Source organism: Mercurialis annua, linkage group LG7 (genome assembly GCF_937616625.2).
Source record: "Mercurialis annua linkage group LG7, ddMerAnnu1.2, whole genome shotgun sequence".
Lineage (NCBI taxonomy): Eukaryota > Viridiplantae > Streptophyta > Magnoliopsida > Malpighiales > Euphorbiaceae > Mercurialis > Mercurialis annua.
In genome coordinates this window covers 6,834,211-6,856,866 of record NC_065576.1, presented here as the reverse complement: position 1 = coordinate 6,856,866, position 22,656 = coordinate 6,834,211, and the positions used below count along the sequence as shown (strand labels likewise).

Below are 22,656 nucleotides of genomic sequence, written 5' to 3'. Positions count from 1 at the left end.
TTGAAACAAATAATTAATTTTGTCATCTTGCTACTCAAAATTCAAAAGTTCCAGGGACCCAAATGCCCATATTCATTATCTTGACAAGACTTTTGGGCAGGTCCCATTTTTACGCAGTTCTTTGTCAAATACAGTTCAGATTTCTTGATAAACTTGAATTATTTCAGGTTTTTGGATTGAATTAACATCAAACATAAATAAACAAAGGACAATAACTCAATTTACCCATTAAACTTCTACTCAATATTCAATTTGACATAAAATTAACTTTATGTCCAACTTAATACTTAAATTTTAACATTTATGACTCACTTAACTATAAAAGCATAAATTATATGCTAAATTCTGTATAAATTGGAGATATACTTTACTTTGTGTCAAAGTTGACAATAAGAAAAAAGTTCAATGGGCAAATTGAACCTTTTCCCAACAAACAAAGAACAAAATGCACTCATTTTCAATGCAAAGAGTTCCCAAAATGAATGAATTGAAGACTAAAGTAGATTTATAATTTAAAAAAATGAACATTAAGACGCCAGATAATTTAATTTAAATGTCCTTAAAGAAATTACATTCCATTAATTTGTAACAAGGTACATAAACTATTTTATGGAACAATCTACACCTTTTTAAAAAAAAAAATTCAACTAACAAAAATGATGGATGGATCACAGCAGCATTCATCAACAAGGAAACAGCAACACAAAGCAGCAAGGCTGTAAAATCAACAACAACAAACATTAATAAATTAGTATCTGTAATCTAACCTTAAAAACATGGATTAATCCAAATCAAACTAAACTTTAGTTTGCACATAAAATATGAATTTTAAAATTTACAAAATCAGTCATTAACTTAACTTTCATATTTTAAAAAATCAGAAAATCGAGCTATTTATCATTGGAAAAACATTGATGTAGACACCAGAATATACATTGTTCTATTGTTCTGGCAGCCACATCGGCATTCTTCAATGAAAATAAATCAGTGTCCCGATTTATTAAAAAATGAATGTGATTGATTTTAGGCTTAATTGCTCCAAAAATCACCAACTTTCGCGTGTTTTTGGTCTTTGACACGAACTTTTAATTTTGGTATATAAATACACGAATTATCAATTTTTTGCATATATAACACGGGCAACGTTTTTAATATAAAACGGCAACGTTTTATACCTAAAACGGCACCGTTTTTCACCTAAAACGTAAACTTGGTTATATATGCAAAAAATTGATAGTTCGTGTATTTATTTGCCAAAATTAAAAGTTCGTGTCAAATGCCAAAAACACGCGAAAGTTGGTGATTTTTTGTGCATTCAACCCTTGATTGTATCAAGTTTTAAAGTTCGTGTTGTAATTGCAAAACACGTGGACTTTTTTCCGGTTAACCCGGAAAACATAATAATTTACTATCTAACCCCAAAGAAACAAGAATTGAGACATTACCATCCTTCAAGAAAACCAGGCTCTCTTCTTGGAGGTGGAGCACCATATTGATACTGTGGAGGTGCCATTACTGGAGGTCCTTGATAATAACCTGCCAAAAAAATCAAGAACCATCATCATTTTTTAAGCAAAAGAAATGAAATTTACAAAACAAACAGTCATCAAGAAATATTTCAAGATCCAAAAACCCATAAGAAAATACTACAAATTTTCTTGATTTGAAGAAAGTTAAAGAAAAAGAAATGAACTGAAAATCAAGAAAATGTAATACCTTGAGCAGGATAAGGATAAGCATACTTGGGATCATTCATCTTTTTCTAAAAAACACAAGATCACACTAAAATTTTATTTTTGTTTTTTATGATTTTAAAGACTAAGAAATGAAGCAGAAGCTAGAAAATTGGGTTCTTGAAGAAGGGGGAATTTGTTTGAAAACTATATGTCTCTATTTTATTTGGTTATATATCAAAATAAAGTGGCAGCTTCAAGGGGATTAGCTAGAAACTACTAGTCATTTTTTGCTTTAATTCTTTAGTTAATTAATTCATTTAACAAAACTTTCCTTTTTCTTTCTCATAAAGTTCCTCTCTTTTGCTTTTCTTTGCTTATTCCCTTGGAAAAATGCATCTTTGTGTTCTTTTACTATCATATGTTTTTAATTGAATCCCTAAACTTTTATTTGTTACGATTGAGTTTTTATACTGTAAATTTTGTAGACATTGAGCCCCTTATCACTGAAATGCAGTGTGTGTACTTCATGCGCTGTTTATGGAATTGGAATAAAATTTTATTCATTATTTTATATTAATATTTAGTAACCAAATTTAATATATAATTTATAAAATTTATTTAGTAACATTTCTTAATTAATGTCTTTACTTTAATATATTTTCAATCATTCAAAATGGAAACTGTTTATATATTTGGGGTTATTTCATTTTTCAATTGTATGGGTTCGATTTATCCTTTATCAAAATAAAAAGGAGACAACCAATGGGAGTCGGTCCAAGTGGTAAGCGGCTTGGTATCGCTTAAACAAGGTCTCGGGTTCGAGTCCTTGTGAATGCAGAAAATTCCCACTGGAAGACTCACCCACCATGCCAGGTGCGCGACACAGGTCGGATCCGGATTAGTCAAGGCGAAGCCTTGAAAACCGGATGGGCTTACCAAAAAAATAAAAATAAAAAGGAGACAGATTATGAGCTCGAGAATGGCAGCTTTTTTGTTTTTTTGATGTGGCAAATAGGTTTTACATGTAAAAAGCATCTATAAAAGTTTATGATAAGGGTTGACAACAAAGGATTTGCACGAAAGGTACAAATACATCTTTATTCTTGTGGAAAACAATATTTATAATCCTAAATTATAATTAGGCGCAACTCATTTTTAAATGGGAGAAGGTGTAAATATAACTCTAATGTATAGTCCGACTCTATTATAAGCACTTTATGTACTTTGAATTTCAAAGATAACTCTAACGTCTTGAAAATGCATAAAACATACAAAAAATGAACGGCGTTAAACATATATATTAACGGAGTTGAACTTTTTTTGTGTCTATTTAATGCGTTTTCAAAATATTAAGGCCATTTTTAAGATCCGAAATACATAAGATTTTTACAAGACCTACGGGCTATACATTTGAGTTATTTTTGCATCTTTTCCCTTTTCTAAATTTATAAAATTGATGCAAATCAATTTCTTCCTTAACAATAAAATAAATGAAGTTAGTTTGAAGGATGTATATATACTGATTTGTAATTTTGATGACCGAGTTGTACCGAGATAAAATCCAAAAATTTATATTTTTTTTCATAAAAGTTTAAAAGTGCATTGGTGCGTTTTATTAGTTTTAAATATAAAAAGTTCTAATGGTGCTATAGTGTATAATATGTCAAAATAAGAGGGTTGATTGTTTCTCTTTGAATAAAAAAGGGCAAAAAGAAGAAGAAGGGGGTTCATTTCGTCCTCATTACTCATATAGAATTCTAGTAAAAATTAGTTTATCAAATTAGTTTCGAAATAGGAAAACGAGTATATATAATTTGTCAAATTTCAAGAGATATACAATATATATTTTTTAATTAAGGATCGACTAACGGAATGATGTTTCAACATAATATCACAAAGTTGAAGGATGTTTTAATATAATTTTTAAATATAAGAATCTAACTAGTATAATGTATCAAATTTCAGGAATTGAAAGTAATTATTATCTTATTAAAATATTATATTTGAGGCATAATATTTTAAATACTTCAAAAATCGTCATTATCGTAGAATAGGCCAAAAGAAATAAACTTCACACCGTTTATGTTTGTTGCATCATCTTTTAACAACTCTTTTATAGCTTGCTCTAACCACTCCTCATTTTGTTCATTGATATAAAACCTTTTTTGGGGGATCTTATTTTTACACCAGCTTAAATTTGAATTTTTCCTTTGCTTGTTTGCAACACACGATGCCTATATTAATAATGTATGGAAAAATTTACAACAGGCCCTTGAACTTTTAGTTTTATTTAATTAAATTTCCAAACTTTCAAATTTATCATTCATAAAATCTTTGAGACAAAAGTTAAGAGCATGTATTACAAATATGTTACCGAAGTTGGAGGACCTAACTATTTAAAAAGTGAAAGTTCAAAGACCCCATATGAACTTTACCATAATGAATCATGCATGAATGACATTAAAAAGCTTCAATAGTTACAAAATGTTCTAAATCTCCTAAGAAAAGAACATGATCACCCAATGGCAATATCATTTTTCCTTGCTTATTTGCAGTGGCAAGATGTTTGCAAGGATCTACCGAGACGGTCGTTTCGGTGATTCCGTTAGAAAAAGTATGCACACGATCAAATCCGACAAGCTGTTTTTCCGGAGTTCCATCGACAACTCGTGGCACTCTAGAGAACAGCATCACGACATGGCTACCGTCCATATCTCCAGAATTCATGACAGAGATTCGCACATCGAATCTCAAAGAATCGCAAGAATTCATCTCGTCGGTGAGTATAAATCTCGGGGTGTCTCCACTCTGGTGTAGTACTCTCTTTCTGGAAGTAGCTGTCAAAGATCCTAAAAGACTCAACTTGCTTGGTGCTGACAAGAACTTGTAAGCGTAATTGCTGTAGCTCAATCCTTCACCGAATCCATAAACTCGTTTTCCAGTGTAAAAACGGTAAGTTCTTCCGGGATAACCACGAATAGGATCAGCTCGCATGTTCATATCATTCATCGGTACATTAGTGAACGATTCCGGATACCAAGTCATTGGAAGTCTACCACCTATTTCAATTTACAAACATCATAAGCTTCAACAATTTAACAGAGATAAAACAGTAGAAACTACTTTGATTCTGGCCGGCACGTGGCTGTATTCTAGAGATTAATTTGCACCTTCCAATGCTAGTAGAAGGATAACAATTTTTATGCAGAACCTAAACTAAAGCATTTAACACAGAAGTGCATAAACCGGGAACGCTGAAATATAAAATGGATAAACAATATTTTTACGAAAGTAGATTAGAAATATTAAATTTTTGACTTTCAAAGCATTTTCAAAAATGAAAACCGAAATGAAAGGCCGATATGTAGGACTGGACAAATCACAGTGCAACAATAGAATCTTTCTATCAAATTGAAATTTAGCATATATTTTTTTTTTAAATAAAATTTGCAGAAATTCAAAGTTGTTAAACAACTAACCTGGATTATATTCTCCAAAGATGACTTCTGCAAGTGCTTTCGGACCGGCTTCTCCAGGGTATCCGATCCAAAGAATGCTAGATATTTTCGGGTCTTCTTTGGCAAAAGATACATCAACTGGTCCTCCACCAGTAAGAACTAAAATCACTGGCTTTTTACTAACTGCTGTAACAGAAGATACTAAGGCCATTTGTTTACCAGGTAACAGAAGACTGATTCGGTCACGATCTTCAGTTTCTTGTGACAAATCAATCCCAACAACTACAATCACAAAATCAGCAGTTTTTGCAATCTTTATTGCTTCATCAAACTGAGCATCAGAATTACAAGATACATCAGCGCAACCAACTGCATAAGCTGTCTTCTCGATGTAGGCTTTAACTCCATCGAAAAGGCTCTGTGGATCGCACGAATATCCTGTGATTTAAAAGAAAAAAAACTCAATCAGCTCATTATAGCTTATATGGAGGTCAAACAGCTTATACAATGTGGAAACTTGAAACTGAATCAATTATCATTGCACATATGAAAATTGCAACTTTTTAGGTTTGACTCTACATGCACCGAATTCAGATATCAGATGAAATAAACTCCTTAATTATTGGATATAAATTCCAAAAACTATGATGAAATGAGTAAAAATTTATGAAGTTGATCACTAAAAGAGAATTTTCTTTTATAATTCAATCTCTGGCGTGTAGGCGACAATTTTCCTCAGTTTAATCTAATCTATTTTGTGAGATGAAAAATAAAAGACCACCTAAAAGTTAACCTTAAACAAAAAATGTTATTATTTGAAGCAAGTCATACCTGTGTAATCACCACCCAAACTGTCTGAATTGTTGGCCAATGGACCGATAATAGCCAATGAAGAAACAACTTTCTTATTCAAAGGCAGAAACTTATTATCATTTTTCAGCAGCACAATCCCCTGCCTTGCTGCTTCAAGTGCTAATGTCTTATGCTCTTCAGTACAAACATCTTCAGGTCCCAGCTTTCCAAATTGCCCATTTTTGGGGTCTCCATCGAACAGCCCGAGTCGAAGTTGAACCGAGAAAAGGTTGAGAAGAGCTCTATCTATATCCTCTTCTAGCAACTTACCTTGATTTACTGCAGATTGAGCTGTGCGAGTTACATATGAGCCACAATTTATGTCCGTACCTACAAGTCGGAAATAAAAGTCTATTGTCACAAGCTATGTAGCATCGACATGGATACGGAAAAAGGGACAGTTGGACACAGATACGGGGAAACTATGTTTTTTAAGGTTCCTACGTTAAAAATAAAATTCCATGTCCGAAACGCCAAATTTCCGACACGTTTCCGGAACGCAAAATGTAGATTGAATATATCCGTACTACTTAGATCACAAGTACATTAAATATACATGAATTTATAGTAACAAATATAAATAAATAGAATTAAATAAAGGAACTACACATGCCTGCTTTAAGAGATATAGCCACTGCATCCTCAGGGCTTTTCGTGTAGTTCTGATACTCAAATATTGTCGCCACAGCATCACAATCTGAGACAATGTATCTGATTCACACATAATTTCAGAAAATTCAAATTCAATTTTCAATTCGTCACTTCACAATACATAAGCTTTCAAAATAAGTACCCTTCAAACCCCCAGTCTATTCGAGCTTTTTGCAAGAGATCCTTTCTTGCACAAGCAGGCACCCCATTAACTGCATTGTATGAACACATTAAGCAGCTTGCTTTACCTTGCTGTATGCAACTACGAAATGGAGGTTGATATGTATCCTCTAAATCTTGTTCTGTAACCTAATTGACAATGATAAAACCCCATTAAGTAATCGACTTAACAAAATTACATGAACAAGTTCATCCATCATGCTTTCAGACATATAAATTTTTCATGAAATGACCATATTTTACACTCTATCAACTATGACAAACTCAGTTAAAAATGGTTTGTTGAGAATTGTGCCTTTGAAGCTGCTGACTGTGTCAAAAGTGTCCAGCTGTGAAGACCAAGTCTTTAGAAGATATTGCTATTATTTTGCTCTTATCGTAGGAGAGTTGTTAGTCCAGATATTTTGCTGATTTATGTTTATCTTTTCCTATTTTTTCTCAAGTTTCAGTTATGAACTTCTGTATTTAAGCAAGCTAAGTTTGATGAAATAAAGTACAACTCTCAGTTAATTCTTCTTTCAATTATTATTTCAATTCTTCTTCTTTATTTCCAACAAATTGGTATCAGAGCTCTCTTCTTGAGGGACCTATAACTGAGAGGATCTATTCTGCTGCTATGGATTCAGAATCTCCTTTTACAGCACTTGCACCACCTATCTTTAGTGGTGAAGGCTATCACATCTGGGCTGCTAGAATGGAGGCACATCTTGAGGCAAATGATCTCTGGGAAGCGGTTGAGGAGGACTACGAAGTTCCTCCCTTGCCTGCAAATCCAACCATGGCACAACTTAAGAATCACAAGGAGAAGAAAACAAGAAAATCAAAGGCTAAAGCTGTGTTGTTCACTGCTGTTTCACCCGAAATTTTTGTCAGAATTATGACAATAAAATCGGCTTTTAAGGTCTGGGATTTTCTGAAAAAAGAATATGAAGGAGATGAAAGGATCAAAGGAATGCAGGTTCTCAATTTGATTAGAGAATTTGAGCTTCAAAAGATGAAGGATTCAGACACCATCAAAGAGTATTCTGATAGATTACTCTCCATTGCCAACAAAGTAAGGTTACTTGGATCTGAATTTTCTGATTCTAGATTGGTTCAAAAAATTCTTGTAACTGTTCCTGAAATGTTTGAAGCAACCATTTCCTCTTTGGAAAATGCTAAGGATCTGTCAAAGATTACTTTGGCAGAATTATTGAATGCTTTGCAGGCACAAGAGCAGAGGAGAATCATGAGATCTGAAGGATCTATTGAAGGTGCTTTATTTGCAAAAGCACAAACAAACCAAGGAGGTAAATGGAAAAATGACAAGAAGGAAAATTCAGGTTTTGATTCTCTAAGAACTAACGCGGGAATCAGATCTGATTTTCCTCCTTGTAAGCATTGTGGAAAGAAAGGTCATCCCCCTTTCAAGTGCTGGAGAAGGCCAGATCAGCAGTGTGAGAAATGTCAAAAAATGGGACATCATCAAAGGATCTGCAGAACCAACACTCAGCCTCAAATTGAAGCTCAAGTTGCAAACCAACAAGATGAGGAGGAGGAGGAGCAGTTATTCGTAGCCACATGCTTTGCTAGCAGCAGTCCAAGTGAGAATTGGCTCATTGACAGTGGTTGTACAAATCACATGACTTATGATGAAAATCTTTTCAAAGACCTTGACAAGTCTAAAATGTCAAGTGTCAGAATTGGCAATGGTGATCATATAGCAGTCAAAGGAAGGGGAACGGTGGCAATTGAAACTTGCACAGGTACAAAATTAATTTCAGATGTTTATTTTGTACCTAAAATTGATCAAAATTTGTTAAGTGTTGGGCAGCTACTTGAGAAGGGTTTCAAAGTAATTTTTGAAAATAAGCAATGTTTAATTAAAGATGGAAGTGACCAGGAGATTTTTAAAATCAAGATGAGTGGCAAAAGTTTTTCTCTTGATCCGATGAAGAATGAGCAGACAGCTTATTCCACAATTGCTGGCATTACTGAAACCTGGCACAAAAGATTGGGTCATTTCCACCATGCTGCAGTTTTGAACTTGCAAAGAAAAGAACTTGCCCAAGGACTGCCTCAACTAGAATCAGAATTACAAGGTTGCAAAGCCTGTCAATATGGAAAGCAAGCAAGACTTCCATTTCAGAAATCTTCATGGAGAGCAACTGAAAAGCTGCAACTCATCCACACAGATCTCGCAGGACCTCAGAGAACTCCTTCACTTCAAGGGAGTAAATATTACATAATCTTTGTTGATGACTTCACTCGCATGTGTTGGATTTATTTTCTCAGGTTTAAATCTGAAGTTGCAGGCATCTTTTGGAGATTTAAGCAATGGATTGAAAATCAAAGTGGTTGTACCATTCAAATATTGAGATCTGACAATGGCAAAGAGTATACTTCAAATCAATTCAATCAATTTTGTGAGGAAGCAGGCATTGAGCATCAACTGACAGCCCCATACACTCCACAACAAAATGGAGTGAGCGAAAGGAAGAACAGAACCATCTTTGAAATGGCAAGATGTATGATGCATGAAAAGGAGTTGCCTAAGGAATATTGGGCAGAAGCAACAAACACAGCCGTGTTCTTATTAAACAGACTTCCTACAAAGGCTGTAAATGGGAAGACTCCTTTTGAGACATGGTATGGGTTCAAACCTAATCTGAAAAATTTAAAAATATTTGGTTGTCTGTGTTTTACTCAAGTGCCAAAGATCAAGAGAGACAAACTTGATAAAAAGGCTGAACCTGGCATTTTTATAGGCTATAGCAATTCCTCTAAAGCCTATAGAATTTTTCATGTGCAATCTAATAAAATTCTAATGAGCAGAGATGTAGTGTTCATGGAGGATGATAAGTGGGACTGGAATTTAGAAAATGAAGGAGGAAAAGCTTCAATCAATTTTCTGCCCAACGAAGATGATATTGATGACCCACCTGTCAAAGGAACCAGATCACTTGCAGACATATATGCAAGATGCAATGTAGCAGTATTGGAACCAGCTGGAGTTCAAGAAGCAATGCAAGACAAAAAATGGCTTTTAGCCATGAAAGAGGAGCTGAGCATGATTGAGAAGAATCACACATGGCAACTTGTTCAAAGACCTTCAAATAGAAAGGTCATTGGAGTCAAATGGGTTTTCAGAACAAAACTCAATGCTGATGGGTCGATAAACAAGCACAAGGCTAGGCTTGTTGTGAAGGGCTATGCACAAATCTATGGCGTAGATTTTTCAGAAACTTTTGCGCCTGTGTCCAGACTTGATACTATCAGATTGCTTCTTGCGGTGGCAGCTCAAAAGGGCTGGAAAGTATTTCAGTTAGATGTAAAATCTGCCTTTTTAAATGGTTTTTTGAATGAAGAGATATTTGTAGAGCAACCTGATGGTTTTGTTGTGCAGAGCCAAGAAGACAAAGTTTATCTACTAAAGAAAGCTTTATATGGCCTTAAACAGGCTCCAAGAGCATGGTACAGCCGGATTGATGAGCACTTGGTCAGTTTAGGCTTCATCAAAAGCTTAAGCGAGGCAACCTTGTATGTAAGGAGTGAAGGCACTAATATTATCATTGTTTCTGTTTATGTTGATGATTTGTTAATTACAGGAAATAATGAAGAACTCATTGCCGAATTTAAGTCTGAAATGCTCAAAGAATTTGAGATGACAGATTTGGGATTGATGACCTATTTTCTGGGTCTTGAAGTAAGGCAGCAGAGGAATGAGATTTTTATCAGTCAGAGGAAATATGCCAAGGAAATCTTGAAGAAATTTCATATGGAAAATTGTAAGGCTACAGAAACTCCTATGCAAGCAAGAGTGAAGTTTTGCAAAGATGACGGGTCTGCTAAAGTGGATGAGAATCTTTACAGAAGCCTGATTGGTTGTCTCATGTACCTCGCAGCTTCGAGGCCTGACATAGTGCAAGCTGTAAGTCTTCTCTCTAGATTCATGCATTGTGCAAGTGAAGAACACATGCAAGCTGCTAAAAGAATTCTCAGATATGTGAAAGGGACTATTGATTATGGTATCAAGTATGCCAAAAGCGATCAATTTCAGCTAATTGGCTTTTCGGATAGTGATTGGGCAGGATCCATGGATGATATGAAGAGCACAACTGGTTTCTGTTTTAGTCTTGGTTCAGGTGTAATTAATTGGTGCTCAAAGAAACAAGAAATTGTTGCTCAAAGTACTGCAGAGGCTGAATTCATTGCTGCAACAGTTGCAGCAAATCAGGCCATTTGGTTGAGGAAAATACTTCATGATTTGAGTTTGAAACAACAAGAGCCAACACAAGTCTTTGTTGATAATCAGGCTGCAATCTCAATTTCTTCTAATCCAGTATTCCATGGCAAGACAAAGCATTTTAAGATCAAATTTTACTTTCTCAGAGAGATTCAAAAGGAAGGAGAAGTGTCATTGATTTATTGCAGATCAGAAGATCAAATTGCTGATGTGTTCACCAAAGCTTTACCTACAAGTAAGTTTGAAGAATTGAAGTTGAAGATGGGAGTATGCAGCTTCAATGGCAAGGAGGAGTGTTGAGAATTGTGCCTTTGAAGCTGCTGACTGTGTCAAAAGTGTCCAGCTGTGAAGACCAAGTCTTTAGAAGATATTGCTATTATTTTGCTCTTATCGTAGGAGAGTTGTTAGTCCAGATATTTTGCTGATTTATGTTTATCTTTTCCTATTTTTTCTCAAGTTTCAGTTATGAACTTCTGTATTTAAGCAAGCTAAGTTTGATGAAATAAAGTACAACTCTCAGTTAATTCTTCTTTCAATTATTATTTCAATTCTTCTTCTTTATTTCCAACATGGTTAACCAATACAGTCCAATAAAAGAATGCACCTAAGTATGTCCCTCCATTATCAAATTTTCTCTAAAAACTACTAATAGTTACAAACTAAGCCTAAATAGACAAGACCTGGTTCTTTTTCTATTAAACAAACAGTAAGAGAAGTCATTAAAAAATTAGATTTCCGTAAAATACATTACTCGGAAACTTGTCAAGTCCTAGTTTCGGCATTTCGTTTCCATTTCCGAAAACCTTCTGGATTCCAAACTTAATAGTTATAACCAATCCCTATAGAAAACATAATTTTGCCATTTCTAATCTCCACATTTTTCCATTCAGCGTTTCCATTTCCGAACAACATATTAAATAGGTAACACAGACACTTCTCTCGGTCAACATTTCCTGTTTCAAAAACGTGTCGGACACGAAACTTCAATTTTAATATAGAAACCTTAAAATAACATCGTTTCGTTGTTCCATGTCAAAGTGTCCCGTTTTTCCATGTCCGTGTCCGTGCTACCTATATTTAAACCAACTAAACAATCATAAAGAGAAATTACCAGGGCATTGAATGAGTATCTACTGAAATTCCCCCACTTTTCAAGATCATAAGCAGTAAAATGCTTACAACAAGCAGACAACATAAGCCTCTGAAACCCCTGAACATACTCAACAGCATAAGCAGACACAACCATAGGATCTTCACCCGGAGTTTCTTGACCTCTACCCCATCTTGGATCCCTAAAAATATTCACATTAGGCGCCCAAAAAGTCAACCCAGCTTGACCGACATTATACATTGCCCTAGCCTCAACCCCAATAGCTGACCCAATCAAGAACCAGAGCGTCCTATTAAACGAAGCAGTACTAACAATAACTTGAGGAAATTCCGTAGCGGCGGATATGGGTCCGCCGCTTTTGAAGGAAACACCAGGCCCGTTAATGGCGATGCCGTGAAGCGACTCCGACCACCACTCGTACGACGGAATTCCCAGCCTTGGAATTGCTGATGCATTGTCGGATAACTGTTTGATTTTTTCTTCAAGGGTTAAATGGGTAATTAGTGAGTTTGCTCGTGTGGGTATTGGTAAAGATTGGTCGCAAAAGGTGTAGGAATTGTGTGGCGGTTGACATGGATATTGAGGGTTTAGTGAGTTGGAGAGTTTGAGGATTAGTAATGTGAAGAGGAAGAAGATGAAGGGTCTGTAATAGAGAGACATTTGTCTGAATTCAGTAGGTGGATAATGTTTTTGGTTTGTGTAATTTTATTTAAACAAAGAGTTGATTATGCCCTTCAATTTAAATTTTAATGTCAAGAAAATTTGTTTTGATGTTATTTTAACAATTGAATCCATATTATTTGATCCTATTTTACATCATTTCAATTTTCAAGTCGTAATTGTTGGTTTAAATTGTTGGATTGATGGAAAGAATATGATAGAATGTAAAGGTTAAAGGTAAACTTTTCCTTTCTTGCATTGGAATAAGTTTAATTTAATCCTCAACTTTTTTACTACTAGCTAAATCAGTTTTTTAAACTTAAAAATTTAAAGACATTGTATATATAATACTTAAAAACAAAGCAAATTACTGTCCTCGTAGTTATATTATACTAATTAACAGTTTGATAGCCTTTATTTAAAAATTCTATTTAATAGTCTCTCAATTTCAATTATGTAAACTATTTCTATTAATTTTTTTATGTGCCTACTGTTAAATACGAACTAAAAAATAAAAATACTCCTTACTAAAACGACATCGTTTTATTAAAAAAAAGTCCGGTTATCAGAGGCTGTCTGTGGCGAACTCGGACGTCTAAAAAGAGACCAAATGCGTCTAGATTCGCCTCAAATGCATCTAAGCTCGCCAAAAAGTTTATGGGCGTCTTAGGCATGGCAGTGGCAGTTTTTTCAGAACAGTGGCAGCAGGTGATGGTGGCGGTGGTGGTAGGGGTGGTAGTCGGGACTGAGAAGGTAAAGGAGAAGAAGAACAAAATGGAATAAGTGCTAATTGGGTTTGATATTAATTTAAATTTTAATATATGATTCAAGGGTGATCTTGGGTCTAAACTTTTCATTTAAACTTTGACCAATTTTTTCTTGATTGTGTAATTTAACATAAAGGCTTTACAGAATTGATCATCATTAAAACAAAAAAATTTCACATGCAAATCAAAATGGTTTGAGATATTTTTGTTTGGATCGTAAAAATCTCAATATGCAAATTAATCGAAAAATCTTTAAAAATCAAGATTTTTCAAAAACTTTTAAAAAAGAACCAACAAAAACACAAAAAACTCCATTAATAGAGTAATTATTGAAAATAAAAGTTACCGAAAAATAAATATAATAAAAAAAAGTGGTGGATAAGGTGGTTTTCCGGCCATAAAGCCAAGAAAACCACCCCCTCAAGCCTATGAGTGTTGGGTTGAGATTTTAACTCCCCTCTAATTTATGAATCATGACCTTTTTCTGTTTTCTTCAGTCTTCTTTAGGATATCTCTAACCCAATTTAAAAAAAAAAGAAAAAGATCCCACTTGATTAACTAGCTCTAACTCAACTCTGTAAATCCATTTTTTTAGGGTTAAAATAATAAACTCTACATGTAGAGTTTTATTTTTCATTACTTTATAAGAATTACTTTGTAGTTTTTCAATTTTACAAATTTCTTTTTTAACTCATTAGCTCTAATTTATACATTTATATTTTATGAAAAAAATAGTATATTTAAATATTATAATTTTATATTTTTATTATTATATTTTTTACGACTTCTAATAAAATTAAATAATTAATTAAATAATAAAAAAATTATATATATTTCATAAAATCAAAAAAATATTTTAATAAATAATTCAATATTTTAATTTGATTTGGTTGAATTTGGTTGGTTTGAATATTTTATATACAACCCTATTATCATGTATAATTGTGTATACATTTAGCCATATGATAATTTTTAATTAATTATATAGCTAAATTTAAATTAAGAACAAATATCAAATTTAATTATTTTTGATATGATTGTAAAATGCAAGTCCCAATAGTTAGATTCTTGAAAAGGAGGATATATAATTAAATCAAGAAATGACATTGTTGTGTGGTCAGTCAGTCTCATCTCCATGCAAAAGCCCCGCCTCTTTTTCTCTTATACAACTCAAAACATCTGTCAGTACCTGAATACCATCACCAGCAGTATATAATTAAATCCAAGGACAATCAAGCAAAATTATTTATATAATAATGCTACTTACTCTAGTCCATAATATTTATCGTACTCAAATTTAGTGCGATAAGTGAAATATAAATTATTTATTCAATTTGAATTGTGTTGATATTGAACTTATTTATTTAAAGAAAAATTAATATTAATAGTGCCAGAAATTTTCTAAATATACTGCTTAATTTTTAATATATTCTTTAAAATTAATATTTTGATATTTAAACAATATATCAAACAAGTCTTTTTTTATTCATTTTTCAGTCTACAACGTGTTAAAAAGGACAAAAATAAATACCATACTCAGTATATATAAACAATAAATTTTTAAATAGACTCGGTTTATCATGTCATCCGTAAATTAAATTATCATATTATAATATACAATGACAATATTATAATATTACAACTAAATAATATATTATAATTTAATAGGTTTAATTTTATTGACATATTAGTAAAAATAACAACGAGAATGTAACAACTGATAATATGCTAATTCATGTGTAGTTAAAATCATAAATTATAGCAGTATATGGAATTTGTTCTGATCTTATTAGTACTATAGTGATTGCAAGCAAGACGGATAAAAGTACCAATTTAATATATTTCATAAAGTTGAAATATATATTTAAAATTAATATATAAATTCATACACTAAAATAATAAATTTATAAAAATATAGATATCACTAATTATAATATATAATGCAATCATGATAATAATTCTTTCCGTATCTAAATTTTATAATTTTTGATTTTTTTTTTCAAATGTCTATTAATCTCTAAATGAAATATGGCTCACGTATTAGTTAAAATTTAATAATGGTATATGAAATTTTGTAATAATGGTAAGACTCATGAAAGTCTCCATCCTTTTTACTAAACAATTAAAATTCTATTTAACTAGCATATATTACATAATTTATATTTAATAGTTTTATTTATTTTGGAATAATTTATCTTTTATAATTTATTTATAAAATATAAAACTTCTATAATAAATTACATACTGTGTACGTTCCAAAATGAAGAGCAAAACAAAGAAAGAAATGGATAAGTGGTTTTGTAAGGAAAGAAAGTGGAAAACTGAATATTGTGGGCTGCTGCCTCCGTATCATATAATTCATGCACAGTCTCAACTATCTATATGAATTTCAGGCGCAAAATCGAACATAAATCAAATAAATAACTTCAATTTTATTTATATTCTGTTAAATTTTTTAATCTTAAACCAAAATACACATTTAAATTTATTTTATAAATAATACTACTTCCATCTATAAAAAAAATGGCGTATCCGACTTAAATATAGTTTATTTAGTTAAGAATTTACTAACTTCGTACGTGTATTTACTAAATAATTAATACATACATTCATTTTTGGGTTAAATACTTTGTAGGGTACCGAACTATCAATTTATTTCATAAAAGTTATCAAACTATCAATTTATTACAAAAAAGATACCAAACATTTAAAAAAATCAAAAAATTACAAAAAGATATTTTTTCATCCGAATGACATGAGAAAATTATAAAATAAGTAAATGACACATAAACTATATGTGTAAAAATTCTCAATTTAATTGAAAAAACCTTTCATTGATTAAAATATTAATATTTGATAATTTTTTAAAACTAAATGAAAGTTCATCATTCTTTTTGAAATAAATTGAAAGTTCAGTAACCTTTTTAAAAAAGATCAAAATTGTCACGACCCAAAATATTAAGCCGCAACCGGCGCTAGGGAACGGGAGTGGTAGCTCCGGAACCCGTAGCAAGCCTTAAATCACTAATAATTTTTCGCAAATAATAAACAAATAGCATAAAGCAACAGAAGCAAGTATACATAACATGTATACACAAACATTTACACTAACTGTTCTGTTATCCTCGCGGGCTCTAGTTACCGTACCTCGTACGAACTGGCCTCGCGGTATTATATACATCAGTTAGTGTATCCAACATATCACTGGCACCTAGTGCCATGCACCACATATAAAACACGTAGCCTACAAAACATCTAAACTGGACAGCAAGTAATATGTACACTCAATGTGTACTGCTGTCTAGGCTACGACTCTGTCAACGCGGGACCACTACTGCAGCATTCACAGAAATCAGATACTAAACATATACAACTGACTTCTGGACTTCAAAATTGGCCTCTAGCTAGGTCCACATACTAAGTACCTGAAAACATCAAAGGTGAGGGGTCAGTATTTGGGAAAATACTGAGTGAGGTTGCATTTTACTAACGGTATTAATTTAAAAACATAGCATCGCATCTCAAGAAAACAATAATATAAAACATATAAACATGTATTCGATCCGTGTGAAACTAATATCCTAGCATGCGACACATCTCTCGAATAATCATATATCATTCAACCCAATCGTAAATATCAATTGCGAGTCCAACTCGCTGGTGGCCCAGCCACTCGATACGGGGACTTCCAGGCTACACCGTAGCCGAGTTCACTCTGCGTATCGAAATCATAACCCAATCGTAAATATCATATTCATCAACAGCTCCCAGCTGTGTCAAGTCATTTCTCAATGCGAACATACTAGACTGACTCGATACTGGTGATCACACAGCCTATTGACACCCAATAGGTAGCTAGTTTCTTCGGATCGCATACTAGTTCTCGTATATACTTTTGATAGAAACATATAATATTTAATCAAATCATCTAACATGCGATGCGTAAAAACAGTATACATATCAATATAAAATAACTTTATATGTATAATACACGAAAGTAAAGAGCAACTCACAGTGACCGCAATCCAATCACAAATATGGTCGATGAAATGATATGCCCTTGCTATCCCACGTCTACTGACCTCTCTGCTCTGACACGTCTGATAAATAATTAATGTTTAATGATTAGACGTGAATCTAGTATTCCTATACGTATAATGCTTTTAAGTTTTAAGGTTTAGTTTCATTTCGATGAAGTTTTAAGGAGTTTTCAGGACAGTGCGCAGGTGCTGCCTGCACACTGACACTGTTTAGTAAAACGACGATCTCTCCCAATTGAACCGTCGGATCGAGCTGAAATTTGACAGACGCGTTCCTAAGAGGCAAATCTATAAACTGACCGTTGGGATTTTGAATCTGCCAAGTTTAGGGTAGTGTGCGAACGCACACAGTGAGTGTGCGAACGCACACCCTAAAACTTAGGGAGTGTGCGAACGCACACTCAATGTGTGCGAACGCACACTCATGACAGCCCCCCGGAAATTCGTTTTCCGGGGCTTTTCAGCTATCCCGACGTGCTATACATCCAACTATACGAAACCCGCATCTCGGTTTTTATTAAAACGCTATAATAACTTCAAAAACGTCAAATTCAATCCAAACAAAATCCTAACTCAAAACAGCCCTTAAACTCATCATTATCAAGCTAAAAACCGACCTATTACCTTGATTTGATGCTTAGGGTTGATAGAGGCTTCGATTCTGAAGAAATCGCCGCGAAAATCGCTCGAATCGGACGTCGAACGGCGAAACGGCGGCGAAACGACGGTATCGATCGTTTTCTTCCAATTCTCTCGAACTCTCTCTCTGCTTCTAATTCAATTTCTTTCTTTCTTATATCATTTGGCTAAAGTGCCATTTTAGTCCTTGTCCTTCTTGTTTCTTACCATTTATCGTTTAAACTTTTCAATCGTACGATTTAGTCCATAACTAAATCGATAAACTCTTAAATTATTATTGTTACGTATTATTTATGTCCAATAAATAATACGAAGCTCGATATTAACACTTTGCCGTCAAAATTCAATATTTCTATTTCCGACACAATGTGGCTAAATTACCACTTTGGTCCCTGTACTTTATTTTGGACTTTTCTTGACATTTTTCCTTTCAATTCCAATTCTAAATTTAGAATTGAAATATAACCTTAAATTTTCTCATAGTTAATTTCTCAAAACCGACCTACTTGAAACTTATTTACTTTATCTTTTTTTTTCAGAAATTCTTCTGATATCACCATTCTGGCGAATCAAAACTGGACACGTGGTCCAATAAGCTAATTAAGTATTTTGGGGTATTACATTCTTCCCCCCTTATAAAAATTCGTCCTCGAATTTTCATAAATTTTGTTGGGATCTTAACTTATCCTTACAGTTTCCTTGACGTCCATTAATACGTTTTGATCACAGCTTTTCCTTTTATTTAACTTTAGTTTTCCATGCACAGCTATAACTTCATACTTGTTGCTAATCGATTGTCTATTCAACTCTTGATAGTTGCTTGCTGTTAAATCGTTGAGAATTCTCTTACTGGTACCTTCGTCTCATCTGTTATCTTTTCCGAGATAGAATGGTTCTTGGACGTATTCTTGATGTCATATTCCTTACATCATTGCCACCTAGTTGTCACTAATCATAATCTAATGTTTTCTCGTTTCATCATTTCATTCTTAGTAGCCATAGGGTTGCTACTCGTCTCCTTTATATGTGAATGGTCACGACGTGCCAATTTCATCTTAATGACGTACTTACCTTATTCATACTCCCTATGAGTATTTTCTCTTGTAATCATAATTTGCAATTATGATCTTTACTATCGTCTGTAGTTGTCACTTTCCTTTCCTAGCGGGTCCTCGTCATTTCTTACTCCTTTCTATCATTATCTGGCACTTCATTCCTAATCAACCAATCTCTTTCATCTTGCTCCAAGTCTAACACATTCACTTGTTTCTTCACGTAGTTGAGCCTATTACATCTTTTACTATCTTCAATCTCTTTTTCCCTTGCTCTTTTTAAACTATCGTGAACTTCACGTCGTTCTGTTGGTCGTGATCCTTCGTCCTTTACCATTGTCTTAAACGTTTCCTTTCACATTACTTTCGGTTATATAGCTTATACAGTTGTCCTTGTTTACTAGTACTACTCGTATTCTTATCCTCTTCACTTCCCTCTAGTTGCTTCTTTGAGGTTCGCCTCGAATCTCTTATTGACTTTTCCGCTTACGATGTTCTTCCTTTAAATCACCTTAATCTCTGACTGATTCAACAGACCTTTAATATTTTATATACTTTTGTACTCAAATTTCTTATTGACTTATCAGTCAAAGCTGTTTTTCCTTTACGTCGCAATTCCTTATCCATGATGACCTCATAATAATCTCACACGTTTCTTTAATATTTAAATTTCTTAAGAATCCTTCTTACTGTATAATCAATTTCCTCTTTTATCTTACACTTCAGTTTCTTACTTTCAATTAACTCTACGACTTTACTTTTGCTCGTTAAGATTCTATCTTAATATTGATTATAACCGTTCCTCAGCTTATCTTATTTTGTCCTTCATCTCCTTCTTGAAGTGTTTTCCGACTATTCTTAACATTTTAGATTGCACTTGACTTTGTAACTCCCAAAATTAGGGAATAGTTTCGATTCTTGTTGTCCTACATTCCTTATGCTTCCTTAGCACTTATAACGCGTTTCTAATTGTCTTTTAAACAACTTGATCTCTTTATACTAATACCGACTTTTGTCTTGTCTCTTACTTGTTATACCCTTTCTCGTTCTTATGACATTGTGGCTCCTTAGATACAATTCACTCCTATCTATCCAATAGCGATGAAGTATCATCTCATCCTTTGTTTACTGTATTCGCTACGTCTTTCCTTCGTTTATAATAGCTCAATTAATGCTGTTCCACTCTGATAATCTTTCTGACGTATCTCTAGAACTTTCCACTTCTCTATTCATCTTACTAAATCTTAAGGGTATATGAGTCCCTTCATTATACTTTCTTTCATCTTATCCATTATTCTTATATTTACTGACACGTATACCTATACGTGTGCTTTTGTCCTTATACTAGAGTTTCATAACTTAACTCTTCTCTTTTCTGTTAACACAACTTATAACTCTTAATGCTGATATTAGTGACTTCACCTAATATCAGTCAATTAGCATCACTTATCTTTTGAACTATCTACTTTCAAACTTTCACGTCTTACAAGATTATCTTCTTCGTCGTTTCGTATTCCTTCTCCTTCTACTTTTATATCTTCAACACTGATATTGATAAGGTTATATATCCTTAAAATATCACTTGATGTTCATTATTCATATTATCGTCTTTTATACTTTTAATTTCTCTCCTCCGATATGACTCACGATCGCAGTATTACTTATCTCAATATAATGATATTCATTATATTCTTCATTCTTGCATTTTCGTTGTATTTCTTTCGTTTAATATGACTCTCTGTCATTTCATCCTTTACTTTATCATAAGGATAATTACTATATCCTTAAATATTGCCAGCGCATTGCATCTTGACTGCGTTCGCTCTCCGGCAACAACTCCTCGTTCACATTTCACTGTAGCTCCCTTAACATTATTGCAATTATCATTAACAGGGCTTTATTCTGTTATTGGGATTTGCTTTTAAATTTTATTCTTATTTACTAAGAACATTTTATTATCCGTCGCAGAGTTTCACATCTGAGTTCACTTACTAATAAAAGATTTCAAAACATCTTTTGGCTGGCCAGCTCTTTTAAATCACTTTTCATAAATCGTTTGAAATCATTAGTACAATTGTAGCTCAGAGTGATGACACCTCTCATCACCAAAGAGTTGCTCAAAATCGCATTTTTCTTTATTATTGTAAAGATATGATGCATGATCTACATTTCGAAAATCATTTTCTTATGTATTCCTATCGTGATTATGCAATGTCATATGCGATGTCTGAGCACAATCGTACTTTGAAAAATCTTAAGAATTCTTCATACTTTTCATAAAACATAAGTTTACTCCAGGTTGTACACTCTGCGACTATTAACGGCTTTCTTTATTATTATTGGGTACATTTCAAATTTTTGTATTGCTGTCACCTTCTGTCATTTTCCTGACTATTCTCCTATCACATCAATTCTTTCTCCATATCTCCGATAACTTAATTTAATTCAACATTTTCTACTACTGTAATCACCACAACCACTTCTTTAACACTCTGTACCATGTCATGTCCTGTACAAACGCAGGTACCGATGTTTCATATCGATTCCTTGTTGGTAACCCATCTCTTTCTTCACAACTTCTAGAACGTAATACAGGAATTACGTTTACAACAAATGTATTATATGGTGTTTATTATGTTATTGCTTTTGTAAATTATGTTTATATATTCTTTTATTAGTCGTGTGTTTAACAACAGCGCTTCCTATAGGTCCTTACTTCTCTGAGGTATTATCCTATAGGCACATTCTACTCGTTATGCTCTATCATGCATGCAGTAAACATATACACAACAATGCAACATATAAACACAAATACTCAAAGCATATTAATCATTTATACCTAAGGGTGCCTGATGTAGAACGCTAGGTTTCTTAATAACTATTCCAGTGTGTCGACCCTTAACTCTTCTACTGGAGTTGACTCCGCCTCTATGCACGGAGTGGGGGGTTAGTCCTAATGCCAGAGGATCGACCATTATAGTCTGGATAGAATGCAAGTTCCAAAAAGTAGAGTCGAACAGGATTTCCATCCCACTCGCGGTCAGCCTCGATCTTACGGGCCATCATAGTGAGCGTCTCAAAGTGCTCGAGAACATATTCATATAGCTCATCAAATTCGAGTCCCAAACCCCTAACGTATCTACGGTTAATCGTCCTATTGTCTTCATTAAGGTCTGGAACTCTTTTGTCCACGCGCAGAAAGTCAGAGGAATACAGTCCCACTGGTAGTATTCCTCTAGAAAAGGAGCGCATTTGCCTCCTAACCTGATTCAAAACCACTTGTGCCTGGCCATTTACTAGCCCTCCATTTTCTCTCAAATTGCGGTACCTCCGCACATTGGACCG

General features: G+C 33.5%; 1 protein-coding gene and 1 long non-coding RNA gene across 2 annotated transcripts; both read right to left on the bottom strand.

Annotated features, from left to right (window-relative positions):
* Nucleotides 1-543: 543 nt before the first annotated feature.
* On the bottom strand, nt 544-1,987 carry LOC126656211 (uncharacterized). Its single transcript, XR_007633176.2, has 3 exons — nt 1,717-1,987; nt 1,446-1,536; nt 544-716 (listed from the first exon to the last, which is right to left on the bottom strand). It is a non-coding gene; the product is annotated as an uncharacterized LOC126656211 (long non-coding RNA).
* Nucleotides 1,988-4,106: 2,119 nt separating this feature from the next.
* Nucleotides 4,107-12,841, bottom strand: LOC126655706 (probable beta-D-xylosidase 6). Its single transcript, XM_050349963.2, has 6 exons — nt 12,154-12,841; nt 6,780-6,946; nt 6,600-6,697; nt 5,966-6,316; nt 5,156-5,572; nt 4,107-4,735 (listed from the first exon to the last, which is right to left on the bottom strand). Exons 1-6 carry the CDS (start codon nt 12,811-12,813, stop codon nt 4,137-4,139), a joined length of 2,292 nt encoding a protein of 763 aa, XP_050205920.1. The 5' UTR covers nt 12,814-12,841; the 3' UTR covers nt 4,107-4,136.
* Nucleotides 12,842-22,656: the final 9,815 nt, after the last annotated feature.